Source organism: Convolutriloba macropyga, chromosome 1 (genome assembly GCF_964194025.1).
Source record: "Convolutriloba macropyga chromosome 1, txConMacr16.3, whole genome shotgun sequence".
NCBI lineage: Eukaryota > Metazoa > Xenacoelomorpha > Acoela > Convolutidae > Convolutriloba > Convolutriloba macropyga.
In genome coordinates this window covers 79,166,244-79,183,595 of record NC_134468.1, presented here as the reverse complement: position 1 = coordinate 79,183,595, position 17,352 = coordinate 79,166,244, and the positions used below count along the sequence as shown (strand labels likewise).

General features: G+C 33.9%; 2 protein-coding genes across 2 annotated transcripts in view; both read right to left on the bottom strand.

Moving 5' to 3' along the window:
* LOC142344274 (muscarinic acetylcholine receptor M2-like) overlaps window positions 1–16,591 on the bottom strand; it is a 66,516-nt gene extending 49,925 nt beyond the window's left edge. The window contains exon 1 of the mRNA XM_075395859.1: window positions 14,273–16,591. Coding sequence (XP_075251974.1) covers window positions 14,273–14,569 — 297 coding nt within the window. The 5' untranslated portion in view covers window positions 14,570–16,591. The remainder of the gene's footprint in view (window positions 1–14,272) is intronic.
* Window positions 553–4,244, bottom strand: LOC142342996 (alpha-(1,6)-fucosyltransferase-like). Its single transcript, XM_075394679.1, has 2 exons — window positions 3,461–4,244; window positions 553–1,783 (listed from the first exon to the last, which is right to left on the bottom strand). The coding sequence occupies exons 1-2, from the start codon at window positions 4,078–4,080 to the stop codon at window positions 679–681; spliced, it is 1,725 nt and encodes a 574-aa protein (XP_075250794.1). The 5' UTR covers window positions 4,081–4,244; the 3' UTR covers window positions 553–678.
* Window positions 16,592–17,352: the final 761 nt, after the last annotated feature.

Here is a 17,352-nt window from a genome sequence, read left to right as displayed (position 1 = left end):
CGTTTAACCTCACCCAATGAGAAAGGAAATCCCAATTTTAACTGCTAGATATTTTTAGTCAAGCAAGATTGCACCAAAGTACGTTTCTCTAATTTTTAACACTAATTTAAAAAGTTTTAACTTCAGTGATTCGTTTGTGGCCAAAGTAACAATCTTTTCAATGGAATTACTGCATGTTCTTTTTCGGAGGCTGACATTGACAACATCATTGTTTAGTAGTTTTCAATCCTCTTAGAGCCCCCCCCCCCCAGCTTAGTGGTCCTATAAAGTGTAGCCCCCATTCATGGTAAACATTCCTTAATAGGGTCTATAACTTTTTTTTTTTGGGGGGGGGGGGGGGGAGGGTTATAATGGAAAAGATACTCATTTTTGATGAAAAATATCTTTAGAAAATGTTCTTCGATTGACGGGATTTCTATTGATACGACCCATAACTTTTCATGTGAAATATCTCGTTCGGTTGAGCGGTTCACAGGGCACTTTTCCCATGCAAATTGTTCTGGTCTCTTGGTCTTTAATTTTTGGTCTTTAAACAAATTGTTATAAACAAAATAATCACAAAATTTTCAAAATTCAAAATTGAAAAGACAAATAGAATTATTACTGAGAAAGTTAAAAATGTTAAAAGTTAAATGGTAACAATGCATGGCAATGCTAAAATACAAACTCGTTTTAGTTTTATACAAGCACCTGTACTTTTTCAAGGGCAAAAAGTGGTGCCATGCAATCTCTGCTAGACTTTTGCGAACTGTTGGGCAGTGTGAAGACATATTTGAACCGATGAAACCCGTATACTGGAGTTCTAAAGTCTCTTGTTACAGAAAGGGTAATTTCATTCACGGGTTGCAGGTTCTTTTCAGAAGATTCAAAACATTTGTTAATTTTGGAACTCGAATTTGGTTCCAGCATGGAGTGCCCGGATTTGAAGCAAAAATTAGGATTAATTGTTTTGTAGTTAAAACCATAATAAAGAGATGGGTCGTAAGAGTAAAAAGAATCCAAGGAAATGAGTTTGCTAGATGCAAAGATATCATCCACACTTCGAAGTTCGTACAAAACTCTCAAAATATTTGACGAATGTGTTCCGATAACAAGGCTAGATTTCTGCATAGCGTAGACGTCTAAAAAGAAATCCTGAAGACCTCTCGGATTGTATCTGTTCACATTAACATCCAATGTTAAGTTCAAAGAACCAAGAATTTTTTCTGGGAACAGTTTCGCAAGTGTTTGATAGTAAGTCCTGTTATCGCTTGCCACCCAAACATTTTGATTTGTTCCACCTTCAAATATTTCCCAGTTTTTGATCCAAGAATGGAAATCCGAGGGATGTCTGAAGAGATTTTTTGCTTTAGCAACTTTATCAGTAGATCTGATTTGAACGCCCAGAAATTCGCCACCCAATTTTTTCAAATACTTATTTTCAAATTGTTTGTACTCTTCTCTTAGAACGTTGGTAGGTTCAATTAAAAAAGCGATAAGCACGCCAGAATACCATGCCGAAATATCTTCGTGACAGTAATCAAAACCCGAAACATATTTTTTCGGAACTGCCGGAATTGTAAGTTTGCCGTAATTTGGATTTTTCATTTCGAACCCTGTTGATAAAATGTCCACACGACTGGCATTGGAAATCTCCGAACATGTTTGGAAATTTTGAAAGTTTATTTTCAATACATTTTGTCCGTAATGTAATTTGGAATCGTCAACAAAAACAGGCAGTTCTTTTTGAAGTCCAATGGTAAGTAGTTGAATTAATCTGTGCAAAATACTCCCCACACCTGGCCTAGTTGGGAAGTCGTTTAATAAAACGGATCAATATTGGGTATGACCTTAGTTAATCCATATTTGATAAAAACATGGTGAGCCCAAAATCTGGCCAGGGTCTAAAATCGGTCGACCGAGAAAAGTTAGGGTCGATCACGGATTGACCCAAACTAACGGCTACGTCTCTCTTGACAGAAAACTGCACGATTCGAAGGTTCTACACGATTCTGATCGATTTGAAAAGAAAACGTTAACGAGCCACTTTATCTCAGTTATTTCAGTTGTTTCAATTCCGGGTCTATGAATTAAACCCCCACTAAAAAATGAAACCCACCTAATTTTAGATAGTAATAAACCTCCAAAAAAGCCACTACAGAAAGAGGTTGGGGTTATTTGGGCGATTATGGGCCAAATGTTTGTTGATCTCATTTGTTCCTAAATACTGAACTCAATGCAAAAAAGGAGTACTCAGGTGTCAGTGTAATGCCAGTGATATTGGAGAGAACTTCGAGATACGAGTACGCCATTTTGAAATTGCCCCTTTATGAGAGTTATTCGAACTTTTCGATCTCCAATCTATTCACAGTCTGAATGATCAAAATGGTCGAGCAGATTGATCAGCAAGAAAATAAAATAGTGTAAATTGGCTTGAATTAGTCTGTGTAGAATGAAACAAACATTTTTTATTGTGAACCGCTGTTTCAGTACTGGTTACAATTGAAAAATAATGCCTTAGCTCTGAATTGCTATGAGAAACAAGTCCACTCCCCCCAGAAGGAAACTCCCCCCTCATTTAAACTTTGAAATTTGGACGCGATAAATTGTTTCGTTGTGATAGTTTCATATCAAGTCCTACGGGCCTCTTATCTTTAGATCATAGAAAACTCTGTTTAAAGCATCTGAAAATTTGAACGAGTTAAATTATTTTAAAACCTATCAAAAGACCAATGACAGACCAATTTTTAGCTCCGAAAAGACCGTTAGTCGACTTTACTTGGCTAGAAAAGGGCAATTGTTTGACTAGCTGGCATTGAGTATGAAATGAGTGACCCGGGGTGACAGTAAAACTACAAGATTTTAATGTTCTAGATAACTTCTATCTAGTAAATCAATAAAAATCTCTTCGAATCAAATAAAAGTTGAAACGAAATTTAACTTATGCGAACTTATTGAACTAGATATTCTGGTTCAATTTTTCTTGGAAAAAGATAGCAGCTTAGAAAATTCGTACCAAAATTTTGAGATCTTTTTATATACAATTGAAAATAGCGTTTTTTTTCAGCTGAAAATGGTTGATTCGAAGGTCAATTATATTTTCCTTTATTTATATGGATTCTAATGAACAAAAATTTTGGTCTTGAGTAAAAACAAGATATTCGCATCATTTTTGATACCAATTTCAACCTTTCTCGATAATTTCAGGTTTTTCGAGACCATAGTTTTTGGAGCAACCGAAACGAAAATTTCCTAGAACACCAGAAAAAAGTTTTGGTGGACCAAATTTTGCGCTGAAATGACCTCTAGTTCGGCTAAGAAAAGACAGCAGTTGATTGGCTCATATTGAGAATTTAGACAGTGAAATGAAAATTCAAAAAAACCTTTGTGTTTACCGTTACTTGTGATTGACCTTGTAATTAGGGTCAGAAATAAACCCTCTTCTCGACGGTATGTCATTTCACAAAATCGACTTCCCAACCTGGGTGATACGTAGAAATCTCGGAACCCGTAGATATATTTCTTGCTCCTTTTGCACACTGCTCCACGTTGAATGTCATATAGGTCTGCAAAAATCCTTTTCTTTGCAGAATCAAGATCTTGATAACATTTGTTGATACAGTCGCCAAAATTTTTTTCAAATTTTGTTTTCACGCCTCGGAACAACTGACCCAAAACCTTTAAAATGTCTTCTATATTCTCAATTGACATCTTCGATAATTTTTGCGACAGTTCCAGGTCAACAATGGCGTCAATTTGCTCAAAAGTTTTCTTTTCTTTAAGTTGCGCAAAAAATTCGACGGCAATTTTTAGATAATTTAATCTATAGTTGGCAGAGAGACGGTTTTCACTAATAACTGTGAAAAGATCGGTTATCGTTTGTCGGAATGTGTTGTAATCTCTAAACGTTTGAGCCGTGCAGGAACTGTAATCAGCCAGCTTTATAGATTGATTTCTATCGACGATCGTGCGATTAAAGATACCACTAGGGGGTACTATTATAAAACTTTTTTGAACAGCTTCCTTGTTTACAATGCTAGATATGGAAAATAACAACACAAAACCGAATGCAAGAGACCAAAAAATGCGTTTGTAATTCATAAGTAAGTCTATATAAGTGATTTTTTATAGTTCATATATCTGTTGAGTTAATAAGTGTTTGTATATGGTTTGTATGGTACGTTTATAATGACTCTTTTGGCAAATATGAGTGCGAGCCGCATCTACCTCTATGCAGTATTAACCAGAAAAAAAATATTACGAAGTTAGTTTTTAATTCAAATATTATTCAATTTGATAATTAAACTTTAAAGCATATGTATCAAGTTGAGCAAAAACTAACTTCGTAATATTTTGTCGGCGTGATACATGCATTTATTCGACAGAGTATTTTTAAAAATACACAATTGAAAATTGTTTTCTGGTCAATAAGTTGAACAAAATACTGAATCCATTCTATAACTTTTCACTGCGTAAGCAAACAGTGCGCCGAATTATCACCGATAATCGTTGCAATTTTATGTAAAAATTGCGGTGAATCCAGCGAAATTATTGAGCCTAGAGTGTGAATCCGATGGGATAGCCAGGAAAAACCTTTAATATTTCAGACTTTAGAGGATCAAATTTAGTATTAATACTTTCAGGCATACTCGAACCGGCATACTTTTTCATAGCGAGTACTGACGTGGACTCATATGTTAGCCATATTCCTAATACCCCGATTTTTTGTCTTAAAACCAAACGAACCGAAGATTTTCCTGCGTTTAAAATCGACTTTTTCACGAGTAGGAAAAACCTCCTTTTTAGCGCCATCATTTCGAACCAAAGAACCCTGAGCATTTGCTGCAAAAAAAGCAAAACAGTAAACAAAATGCAAGACTTTTTAAAGCATAGTCTGAACTCAAAATTCAGTTGAAGTCGATCTTTTTTCTTTAGTATAGAATATTAAATTAAGTCAATTTTTTTCCAGTCAATTGCAGTTTTCCGAATTTTTCCAGAGTAGTTTTAAAACTTTTTTTTATCTCTTCATAAACATAGCGAACCAAACAAGACGGACCATTTTTTAATGAAAGACATCTTTTACTTTATCAGACAGCAATAATGTCAATAATTTACGTCTGTGAATGTTCCTGACATTATGACAACATGACTTTGAAAAATTGCTCTACTAAATGTTTTGTGCTGATAGATTGCTATACAACCCCATCAATCTATCCTTAATTTAATTTGATCTGGCTTGAAATATTATCAAGCAATTACATGTACAGCCTAAATCCCCCGTTCGTAACATTGCAGACCCATGTCGTAATTTCCCTATAAGCGTTTATCAGAACAGGACCCCGCCCGAATCATCACCGATAATCGTTGCAGAATTATGTAAGAGTTGCGGTGAACTCAGCGAAATTATTGAGCCTAAATGGTGAATCCGGTGTGAAGCAAACATCCTGGATGCAATGCCAGACAAGCAGACAACCTACGGAAAAAATTTATAATTTCACTGCTGAGCTTAGCGGTGAAATTAGTTAATTTGAAAGGTTAAAAAGCAAAGTTGGCGCACATTTTGATGATAAAAAGAAAAAATGAAATCTGGTTTTGGTACAAAAATTCATAAAAAGATAAGATTGCAAAAAGCATATTGATTATACGAAACGCATTCATGATGTCATGAAAACCTTTGATGAGTTTCAATCGCCTTTTCAAAAGAGTTCATAATTATGCCTTCTTCCCAACCTTATGCGCACATAGTTACAAAGTTACAAATTACAATGGTCCCAAAGCATAACAAATCTTCATATAGCACTTGCATTCGAGGGCGGCAGATAAAATTCTCTCTTAAAGCGGGAGGCGCGGGGGGGGGGGGGAGTGGGTATAAACTGAAACGATCCCAAATTCCTAATGGATGTTTACTTAGTTCAAATTGATCTGGATAATTATTTAGCTACCCTAATGTGTTCAAATCTCCAGTCAAATTAAAGAGCATTTGTCTTTTATAGTTTTTTTAATAGGGGACTTGAATCAAAAACAATTTCTAATGCATCTTCTATTCTGTTTGTTTTGAAATAATTGGCTGGCCATAAAGAATGAGAGCTTTTCATGCGCTAAGATGGGGCGAATAAAAAAGCAATGTGACATTTAACCTTAAATGAAACAAAAAAGAAAAACTTAAAAAACCACTTACAGCAAAGTACATGAAAAGAAACACGTCTTCAAAATATCAGCTGAACAAAATTTAACTGAAAAAAATACTTGAATAAAATATTCAACTTTTAGGCAGAAGACCCAAATTAAAAATAGAACTGAACACAGAACTGTTTCAAGGGTCAAGGGTTTCAATTCCAAAGGAAGATCATGATGGTCCTTAATTGTTGTTTTTACACCCTTAAAATGCTATTTGCAAATTAAAAAGGCCAGTAGCGACTCTTACAGTGTAAAAATAGCCTTATTAATAGCCTTGAAAACAGAAGTTCTCTTGTTTTTTTTCAAACAGTTAGTCACAATACCGGGAGCGCATGCAAAATTACATAATCTGAAAATATTAATTTGAGAGAAGGGAATGAATGACAAAGCTGTTTTATGCTGCTTTGTCCGCTTCTAATAATGTTGGTACATTTGTGGGCCTAATTTTTATCGTGCACTCTTGCAACTTCACGTACATTACCAAAAAATAAGTGTTGCATGCTAAATATGCTACAAGCTATATACCACGTCTCAGCTCGTTTAGCTGATGGGTAAAATTCGATGTCTTTCGCTGGTCTGGCACGATTCGGTAATTTATATTTTTAAACAAACAACGAAAAGAGTAAATAAAACACTCGGCTCGTTATAATTAATATAAATATTTTTTGAACTAAAAAACTTAACCTGAAATTGTCTCCTCAAAATCTCAATTATAGGAAAATTGAGTTTTTTTAAAAGTTCTTCTTTGATTTATTAGCGGTATCTTATTTTTCTTATTGTCAAAAAATCAAATTACTCAAACAAATCACCTGAAAATGCCGCGTTATATTCAAACGTTTTGAAATTTTCAACATAAAAATACAAGGATCAATAATAGAACTACAAAAAACTAATTTTTATTAAAAACTAAGCAATAAATTTATATAGCAAGTTGCATTTTCGTTATTAAACGGGTAAACGCTTTGCATCTGATAAATATGACAATGCTTCAAACTCTTACAGAATTTCTGCAAATTGACATCACCTCGCAACTATCTAAAAAATAATAAAAAATTTCCCCGAAGCTCATGATTGGCATGAAAATCGTATGAAAAAGGAATCTGTGAATGTATTGAAAAATGAAGCACCAGCGATATCGCTGCGGAACTTAAAAGCAAAGACATTAAGTGGAAGTTCAATCCTCTCAGCCTCCCACACTAATATTCGCACTCCTTTTAGCGTTGCGCACGTCCACCGGATCGCTCGTCTGCCTGGTTGTAAAATCAGCACCCTGCATTTTCTTCAGTGTCTGAGTATGTTACTACGTAAATAAACGTGCGTTATATCAGAAATATAAGCAGCCAAAATAATAACAGTTGCGTCATTTTTCTCGGCCAATCAGATTCGAGTACTTTATTTATTTAAAAAATACGTTCTAATATGCGTAGAAAACTCAAAGAAAAGCAATCAACATAATTTTAAAATATTTAACAATTAAACATATGAAAAAAGCGTGTTTATTTTAATTTGTTTTCCTTCTTTGCAATCTCTTGTAACAATTGGCGGAAAGCTTTGACCTCAAGTATAAAAAGAGACTGACACCTTTTAAAAGAGCATCAAGACATTGTTGTTTAAACGCTTGTTGCTATCATTGTACCAATGCTGATAAGTTGCCTTCTGTTTCGTTTTGATTTTATACTGTCGAGTTAAAAGACTGAAACAAATTTCTCAATCAGCAACTCAGAAAAAAAAATATTCCTTAATGAGTGTTTTGTGCATCAGAGCAATGTTGAAGAGATTTAGCCAAAAAAAGCACAAATTTTTGACAATACGCAATTTAATGGCTCTAAAGAATTACTTATTTCTTCATCTTGAACACAGAAGTATCAGTCGGCAAAAAACAAAGTTCTACGGAAGCGTTTTTATAGAACAATACAAGATATAATAAAGGAACAGCAAAAAATAATATTTTAGTAAAAGCTAAGCCAAAAAAAATTACTTAGCATGTTGCATTTTTGTTATGAAACGGGTAAACACTTTGTGTCTGAAAAATATGACAATTCGTCAAATTGTCACAGAAAATCTGGAAATCAAAATGTCCTCGCAAGCATCTAATAATTAAAAAAATTCCTCGAAGCTTTTAGTTAGCAGGAGCAATGTATGAGAAATGAGTCCGTGAGTGTATCGAAAAATGGAACACTACCGATATCACTCGGAACATGAAAACAAAGTCATTAAGTGGAAGTTAAATCCGCTCAGCGTGACACACCAATGTTAGCTCTACATTTCGGCTATTAGAGCATCGCAAGCTCCACCGCCTTGCACACGTCCAACGGATCGCTCCTCTGTCCAGTTGTAAAATTAGTACTCCATATCTTCTTCGATGCCTGAGGATAGTACTTGGTAAATAAGTAAAAAAGCATGCTTTATAGCAGAGATATAAGCAGCCAAAAATATCAAAATGCGTCATTTCTGTTGGCTAATCAGATTCAAATACTTAAAGTATTTATTAAATACGTTCTTTTTTGGGTAGAATACGTTAATAAATGCAATAAACATAATTTTATTAATTCTAACCATCAAAACCTATCAAATAGGGTGTGTTTATTTTAAATTATTTTCCTGTTTTTGCAACCTCTTGTAAGGAATGTTGAAACATTTTGATATCAAGTATAAAAAATAGACTGACACCTGTTAAAGGAGCATCAAAACTTTGTCGTCTAAAAAACACTTGGTGCTATTTTTGTGCGATTGCTAATAAGTTGCCTTCTGTTTCGTTGTGATTTTTTACGTCAAGTTAACAGGCTAAAACACGTTTCTCACTCAGCGATTCCGAAAAAAAATTCACTATTGAGTGTTTTGTTCACCAATAGAAATGTTGAAGAGGTTTCGCAGAGAAAAGCAGAATTTGTAATGGAAATTTATGTCAAAAATGTGCTGAAATTGCAGTAAATTTTCGGGGATAGATTTTCAGTGAATCAAGCGCATTTTGGTCATAATTTCAGCATAATCACTGCATTTCCTACAAAACAATGAACTCAAATGGCGCTATCACCGTGATCATTGTTCACACGTTTTATCGGCCTACACGACTATTACTCAGTCTTGGGTAGTACAAGAAAGTGAATAGATTTGAATTTAGGCTTCCACAGTTTTGATGTACTTAAAATTAAACGGAGAGTATAATCGATAATCTCGAAATTCTCTTTCTGACGTTAAGCTGTTGATTGAACCGGCCTCCTTAAAAAGACAACTTAAAATTCACTGAAGCGAAATTGTAGCGTAGATACAGTCAGAATCATATACGATCTTCTAACATGAATTCATTTTTGATTAAAATAAATTTCGGAAAGACGTATGCTATTTAAAAAAGTCTTTATTTATAGTGGCATATCTTAATGTTATGTTATACTTTAATGTAATACTGGCATATTTTATATAATTAATTAATACGGATAAATAATTTAGGCAGCCTGCTCGAACTCTAGCATGATTATAAGACGCAATTCTGAACAAAATTCATGTTTTACTTGTTTTCATCGTTGTGCTTACCGTTTTACTTGGCATTTATTTAGTTTGACAGTAAATATGAACAATTTTGAAAGCTGCACTAAAATTTTAAAGAAGATTGTGGCAAACATCAGAACGTCAAAACTTAACGACAAAAAATACATTTTTTGCCGGCTTTGATTGAACATTTTGCCGAAAAAATATGATTGTATTTTCAAAAAGGTTTTCTTACTTAACAAAAATGTCACTGTTGCAAAAAAGTTGTATGACAAACTTTGTCATCAACATCTGAAAATATATCGTATAAAATAAAAATTAGTCGGTACAGAAAGAGATTTAAATTAGCTCAATTTTTGCTACACTAGCAAAAATGGGCATCTCGATTTTCACCCCTAATTGTTTAATCCCCGATCATTTCACCTCGATTATCTCATTCCTCTATCAGTTCACCCCGATTATAATCCTCTATATAATTGGCACTATCAACTTAGAAAAATAATCATGCCAGGTTTCCATATACAACATAAAAAAAGTTCCTTAAAATTGATGTCATTTGAGTGAAATTTGAATATTTTGGACTCCTGGACGCCATTGGAACAGACAAATCAAATGAAAAAACTATATAAGAAACCCTTTGTTTTCATTAAATCAAACTCATGTGCAATTATTGTAGACATTCAGACAAAAAAATCTATACATTTAAAATTGGGGTCCAGTCATATTGATAACGTTCTGTACAAATTTGATTTACAGCCAATTAAACTACGAAAACGGATCAGCTGATAGGGTTCAGCTTAATACAAATTGATTGAACAACCCTTCAAGTACAAAATTTTTGCTTGTTCTCAAGGGCCATTTCCAACCCAGTGGAAAGTAATGTATCAGTACTGGTCAAGTACTAAACTCTTATATCAGTACTGATTCAGAGTTATGTCACACGTTATTGACCTACGTGTAGAGTTGTGATTAGAATACAATAAGGAGACACGAGGATAACCGAGGTGAGGTTGTGGAAATAGAAGTCGAATTTTAACGTCTGGCGCGCGGGGGTACCCTCCAAGGCGTCATCATTGAACCGCCACATGGTCTGGACCAAAATTTTTGTCGCTCTAATTCGAATCAGAAGTCTGTTACATCGAATCATAGTGGTGGAGTTAAGTTGAATCATAAACACAAATTATCGGAGAGTAACGCTCTAATTAGGTATAAAAAGGTAGAGAAAAAATCAGACGGTGCTTGAAAAGACCATTTCAGTGTTAGAAACAAAAATGTTATGGTAATTCTTGAAATATTTACCACCATTTTCTGTGACATATAGAGAGTCAGCATTATTTTATAAGTCACAACTACATTGCGGAAAACATTTTCTTCCAACATCGGCAACCATTTTTATTGAGGTTTCTGACTTGAATTGCAAATTTATCCGGCATACTGCGGAAAAAATTGATTTTAGTGAGAAATGTCCGAGCGCGTATTCAAACACACACACACACACACACACACACACACACACACACACACACACACACACACACACACACACACACACACACACACACACACACACACACACACACACACACACACACACACACTCACACACACACACACACACTCACACACACAAACGCACACACAAACACACACACACATACAAACACACACAAACACACACACATAAACACACACGCACACACGGGTTTGATAGTGCTTAATATGAAGACGGTTTGAATATAATTTAGACTTCACAACTATCTTTACGAGCGACGACTGAGCAGAACAGCGTTTACTATCAGGCTCACGCTGAATGATTTAATCAGTTTTCTACAAATATTTACCAGCCTATTATTTACAGAAACAACGAAAAACAGAGATGAGATAAGTTACTCTTGTATCGTTCTTAAAGGACTTGTTTAGTGATTCTGACAGTTTTCTTCTTATGAAATATTTCTTCTGATGTAAAATGTAAATCTTTCTTCAAATGACTTTGGGCGCACAAATTAAAAAAAAGACATTTTTGCGTTATTTCCAGCAGGAAAAATTAGATAAATGCTACATCATATTCAAAACAATACAAATCGAATGCTAGTAATAATTAGTAATAGGGAAGAACTTTCAGCAACCAGAGAAGCAATTTTCAAACAACATCCGTGTGTATAAAACCTAGACACTTGTCAAAAAGTAACAGAACAAAATTTAAATCAGTTTGAGTGTCTGACAAGAGAGAAGACTGAGAATAATTAAACAGGTTCCTTAAGGTTTTTCATAAAATCAAAAAAATTAAAATTGAATTAAAGTGAATCATTCTTGCCTAAAAAACAAACAAAGTAAAAAAGAACTAGTTAATATGAAAAAGTGGATATGAGGTTTCCAACAATCACTTAATCCCGTCAATAACTAAAACCTTGCAAAAGTTGAAAATGTTCTATAATATTTCAGTAACTTGGTTCTATAAAATATCCTCGATCTTGTGTCTGCAGTTCATAGATATTATAATTACGTTTAATTGTGTACATTTGTAAATCCCATGATAATTTCAAGAATTCAGCCAAATCTCATAACAAAAAGGAATCAAAATTTTTGCAATAAAGAGTTTCTATTAGTTTTCATGTGCGAGAAGTTTCGTTGCTTCCTAAATGAATTGACGAAATTTCATGGGAAAAAAAATCTGAGAGGTGGCCTTAGTTTCTAGGAGAGCCAAAGTTAGTTCTTTTGAAATTGTTAAATGCTACATCTTGACCGAGGTTTTGGATAATTCTCTAATCTGCAGTATGTGGTATTTTTCCAAAGTTTGCAGTAATCCAATATTTATAAGACAAATGTTCAAGAATGCTTCAAGCTTAGTTTCAGAGAGAACGGAGAAAATAAAAAAAAATAATCCCATTACAAGAACCAACAGTTTCACAAAGAAACATGCAAAGGTGTTTTTGGCTTATTTCAAAAATTGTATGGTTTTTGGTGTGCTCAGAAAGTACCTTTTTTAAGGTCAATAAAAAGAAAGTTTTTGTGGTGTACACGCTTTCAAAATGTGAAAAAATCGGTTGAAGTCAGTAATTTTTTCCTTTTTAACTGAACTCGAGTTTCAATTATTCAAGCAATTCAGAAATGATAATTGAAAATGACACCAATTATAAAGAAAATTCAGATTAAATAATGTTTCTAAAATTTATCTTGTTTAAAATTTTGTTCCGTTAAAAATTTTTTAAAACTAATCTGATGTAATATAGACACCAACGTTGAACAAATTCGAACATAACGTACGCGTATAATCGATTTAATTCAGCGCGTTTGTCGACGGTTCAATTTTTTCATATTGATCTACACAAAAAAAACATATGCAATAAAACATAAATTATAGTAAACTGAGTCCGGCACGTACTAACTTTTAGTTTCTGTCAAATTTACTTTTTTGGCCCAGAAAACGCTCATGATTAAAAAAATTATTTATTTATCAAAAATCGTTGTGCTCTGGTCCATGCAATTTTCAACCACACAATAGCAGGATTTGAGGAAGTTATAGTTGAAGGTTTCGTGAAATTGTGTTCAAAAAGTTTAGGCTTCTTAACATCCAGAATGAAAATTTTGTATATTCATGTAATGAAAAGATATTTACTAACATTATTTTAAAAAATCATATTGTTCTAATTCTCCTCATTGAGCTTGATTTTGGTAAATCACGACACGAAATCTCTCTGCTCTAACTTTCTGCGCACAAAAACCAGAAAATCATTTCAAAATCATGTTAAAATCTGCTAAAAATTCTTCCATGTTCGTGACTATCGGCCTCTTGAATGACTGTTGGTTTGAAAAAAGTCTTCTATGTTTTAAGGTTCGGCAAAAAAAAACGGAGCGCCTTACTTTTTTAATATTAGACTGTTGTGCACACATATGTAATACCCATCTAGAAAAATTTATCAAAGCTCAGAGTAAATGACGCCATTAACCAAAAAAGGGGAAATTTAAATTAAGTTGAGATGGTTTGCTGATTTTGGACTCATTTAAGTACGCAGCAAATAGCTTCTTTTACTGAAACGCTCCATTTGGCACAATTTCACTCCCAGTTTTCTAACAATGTGCCTAATTGACAGTCAAGAACGCAAACCTAAATTGGTAACTAAATCCATGCTATTATTTCAGATTCCCTAGAATGGCAGACGAAGGCTGTTGGGTTACTAACGCATAATAGCATTTACGTCATGATTGTTAAGAAGTTTAGTGTTTGGGGGTGTAAGCAGGGGCAACTACTGTGAAAATTGCCCAGTACTGGTTTCGAACCAGCATCTTTTACTTGCAAGCCTAGTTTGCTAACCATTACACTAACTCGTCCTAAGTGCTCAAACTTGGGCATGTCTTTTTAAACCGTTCTCATGTTCTTGCTTGTTCCTCAAGGCTTCATTTCTCTTGCCAAGTATACGTTGAACAAGTAGAGCTTTTTGTCAATTTACATTAAATTGTTCTCTCTCAACCTTCTAATCGCTTCCAACTGCAAGAATTAGAAAGCGCCGAGAGTCTGAGTAGCAATGGGGCGCTTATGAACTTCTTTATTAGGTTGGTTTCCAAAATAGGCATCAAGACCGCACAAAACAACGAACTCTAAAAAAGGAATTTGAAAATATGCATAACTGACCTTCAAAACGTATATGGAGTACATTGGCATGGAAATGAGCCCAATGATAAGATCAGAAACTGCGAGAGATACCAGAAAGTAATTCGTAACAGTTCGCAACTTTCTTTCCTTTTTAAACGCCACTATAACAAGAACGTTGCCTGTAATTGTGGCTATGCAAAGGGGTAAGAATACACAAAGAGCCAGCGCCCATAGTCCAATTGGGTTCAGGGGCAAAAAGTCAGTCGAATATTCATCATAATCGGTTTCTTGCGGAACTGCTGATGGTGTAATTGCAAATTTTGAGCTTGAATTCATCTTTTTTGCAACAAATAACTTTTTAATTAAATAATAACGAAATGATAATTAGTGTAAAAGAAGTAATGATGGTTTTTATAAACGTTATATGAACTCTTGCAACCGATCTTGTTGAAAATGACAAATTTCGGAGTTGACCTCTAATAAAATCGTTGATTTTATGTGTGAAACAGTTACTCCTTTTTGGGGGAGGCAGGTTAATTTAGTTTAACAACACTTAACTAAATGTAAACAGAAGTGCGTGTTTTAAATTGAAGAATTTGGTTTAAAAGTTTATAAATATTAACTGGAACCGTTTAGACTTTGAAGACTTTCCCTCGCAGCTAAATTAAATCAAGTTATAGAGCCATAACTCAGTTAGGTTACGGTACTTATTTAAAATAAGGATTGAATATTTTGAGAAAAATTACTTTGAGCTATTAGCAATAACAAAATCTTGGGAGAGGGCTGGGTTTTAACTAGTCTAATAACCAGTTATAAATGGTAACTTATAACAACCGGGGTATCATAAATTTTGGCGACTTTGCTCAATAACAATCTTGATATTTCTTGGTTAGTTTGGTAAATAAAGCAAGTTAGCACTCGTAAATAATTTGGGGGTTTATTGTCAAATTAGGTTTTTTTGACAAGACTAGTCGAGACTAACCATGGTAGAATTGATTGATCTAGAATTGACAGATTTGGCTTCAAAATCGACGGTCTGGAATAATTTGACAGCTGTTTTCTGATTGCTTTCAAAATAAAGAAGCCTCCATTTCGCATTTCAATCAACAATTCAACTTTGCAATTTTTTCTAATTATTAATTTCAGGAAAATAAATTTTGAATTTGGCAAACATTTTTTATTCCGTGAAAACGCAATCCCAGCGAGTTTGTTTATAAATGTTTCACGAACTAAAAGGGATAAAAATGAAAAATCTGCCGGGTGGTAAATTGATGAGCTAATGGCGCTTCAGGCGAATTTTGGTTTTACTTGGTAAATTAATCGACTAAAATAACGAAACGCTTTATATTGAGATTATTGTTACGCCTGCAACATTGTAGAACTGGTAAAAAAGTCACGTTATTTTAAAGTCAATTCATATACAGGAAAGCTATAAATTTCAAAGATTAATTTGACATTTTAAATATTATGACGATGTTGCAAAAACGGCAGTAATGGGGGCGAATAATAAAAGACATCCAATAAAACGGATCAGTTTTAATTCAGAAAAAAATGGTTAATTATTAGCTGAAGCAAAATTTATATCAGCATTTTTTGTCTTTTTATCTGCAGTAGTATTTTCCCTTTTTCTTCTTGAGAAAATGAAATAAAAGGACAAGGCAATTTGATTGGATAAAACAAGTTTGCTTAGAAGCTGGCATTATCTAAAAATTTTTCCATCGGAAATTCCCAAAGTCATATATAAAAATAAATATTTAATCAGGCTTTTGAAATAGCTTTGAAACAAAGCGTAAGTACTGCAGCCATAAATGGTCAATTTTAAACAAAGCTTATTATAAAACTTTAATGGCAAGTTGCGGCATTGACTTTAAAACGCATGAAAATTTTGCAAAGATAAAGGGACTGCAGCTTAATGGAGCTGTAATTTGAAAAATAATCCTACAAAATCTGTTCTTAATAAGGTAAAGATCGGTTTCATAAATTAACCAACTATTAAAAACCACCAACTGGATTTAATTTTGATCCTATATCACAGTTAGCAAAATCAAGGAGGCTTTTTGACTTTTATTATAAATTTCTGGACCAGTTATAACTGGATGCATGTTTGTCCGGGCAGTTTATAATAACCCGATTATGGTTAACATGAACGCACGTTGGTGAAATATGTTTTGTAAATTAACACACACAATGTTTGGTCGAGTGAAAAGTTTGTGAACAAAACCAGCCCCCCACGTGTTAAGATCGACACGGATTCAATTTGCACGAAAGAGTAGAGGATTGATTAAGTCGAGATAAAGTTGGTGCCCGCAAAAACAAAATTCGAAGCCCTGAAGTGTGGCAACACCTGTAATCAAAGTGGCAAATAACACGTGACCGAAATGGACGAAATGTCGAAAAACGCGATATTGGGTTGCCCGCAATCAGACGTAATAGCCCACTAGCTTAAAAGTACATAAAATTTTTTATAAACATTACACCATTTTTATACCCAACACCCCATTTTGTTTTACGGTATGCAATAAATTATTAACTTGTTATCACGTCAATATCTCTAAGGCTTGTCTGGAAAAACAAGTATCACTTTCTGGACCAAAATTTCTATTTTTATTTGCTTCGTTCTGAAGTATTGTAAACATTTTGAAGTGTTTACCTGTACCGCAAAGCATTTTTGTCACTTTATTTTGACAATTTTTCCACTTGAATGGCCTTTCACACTTTTATATACAGGATTAAGTGCAAGAGTATTGAGGAACTTAGAGTAAGAGTTGAGGGGAATTTTAGGGGGGGGGGGGGTGGCAGTATAAATAATGGGAGGGAAAATATATAGGTGCTAAGAGGTTTATGGATCCGGCGGATTTGGTTGTGGAAATTGTGAAAATCTGGGAAAATTCGATGTCTCATAACTCCGATAATTAGTTCCTTCCCACGGTTGAAATAACTGATAAATTAGGTGCAGTAATCAGTCAAAAATCTGAATAAAATGCAAAATTATTTTCATTCACGAGTCACTATATATTGTACTATCATTAAATGAGCATTTTGAAATTGGCCAGATGCATAAACACGCATTTCTATAAATAGGTTTAAAATCACATAAGTTGAAAAATCAATGGAATTTG

Excerpts from the sequence above, each read along its gene's own strand:
- LOC142342996 (XM_075394679.1), bottom strand. The coding sequence starts at position 4,080 with ATGAATTACAAACGCATTTTTTGGTCTCTTGCATTCGGTTTTGTGTTG. Across the intron at positions 1,784-3,460 it reads GATTTCTACGTATCACCCAG|GCCAGGTGTGGGGAGTATTT; the intron begins GTTGGGAAGTCG and ends CTTCCCAACTAG.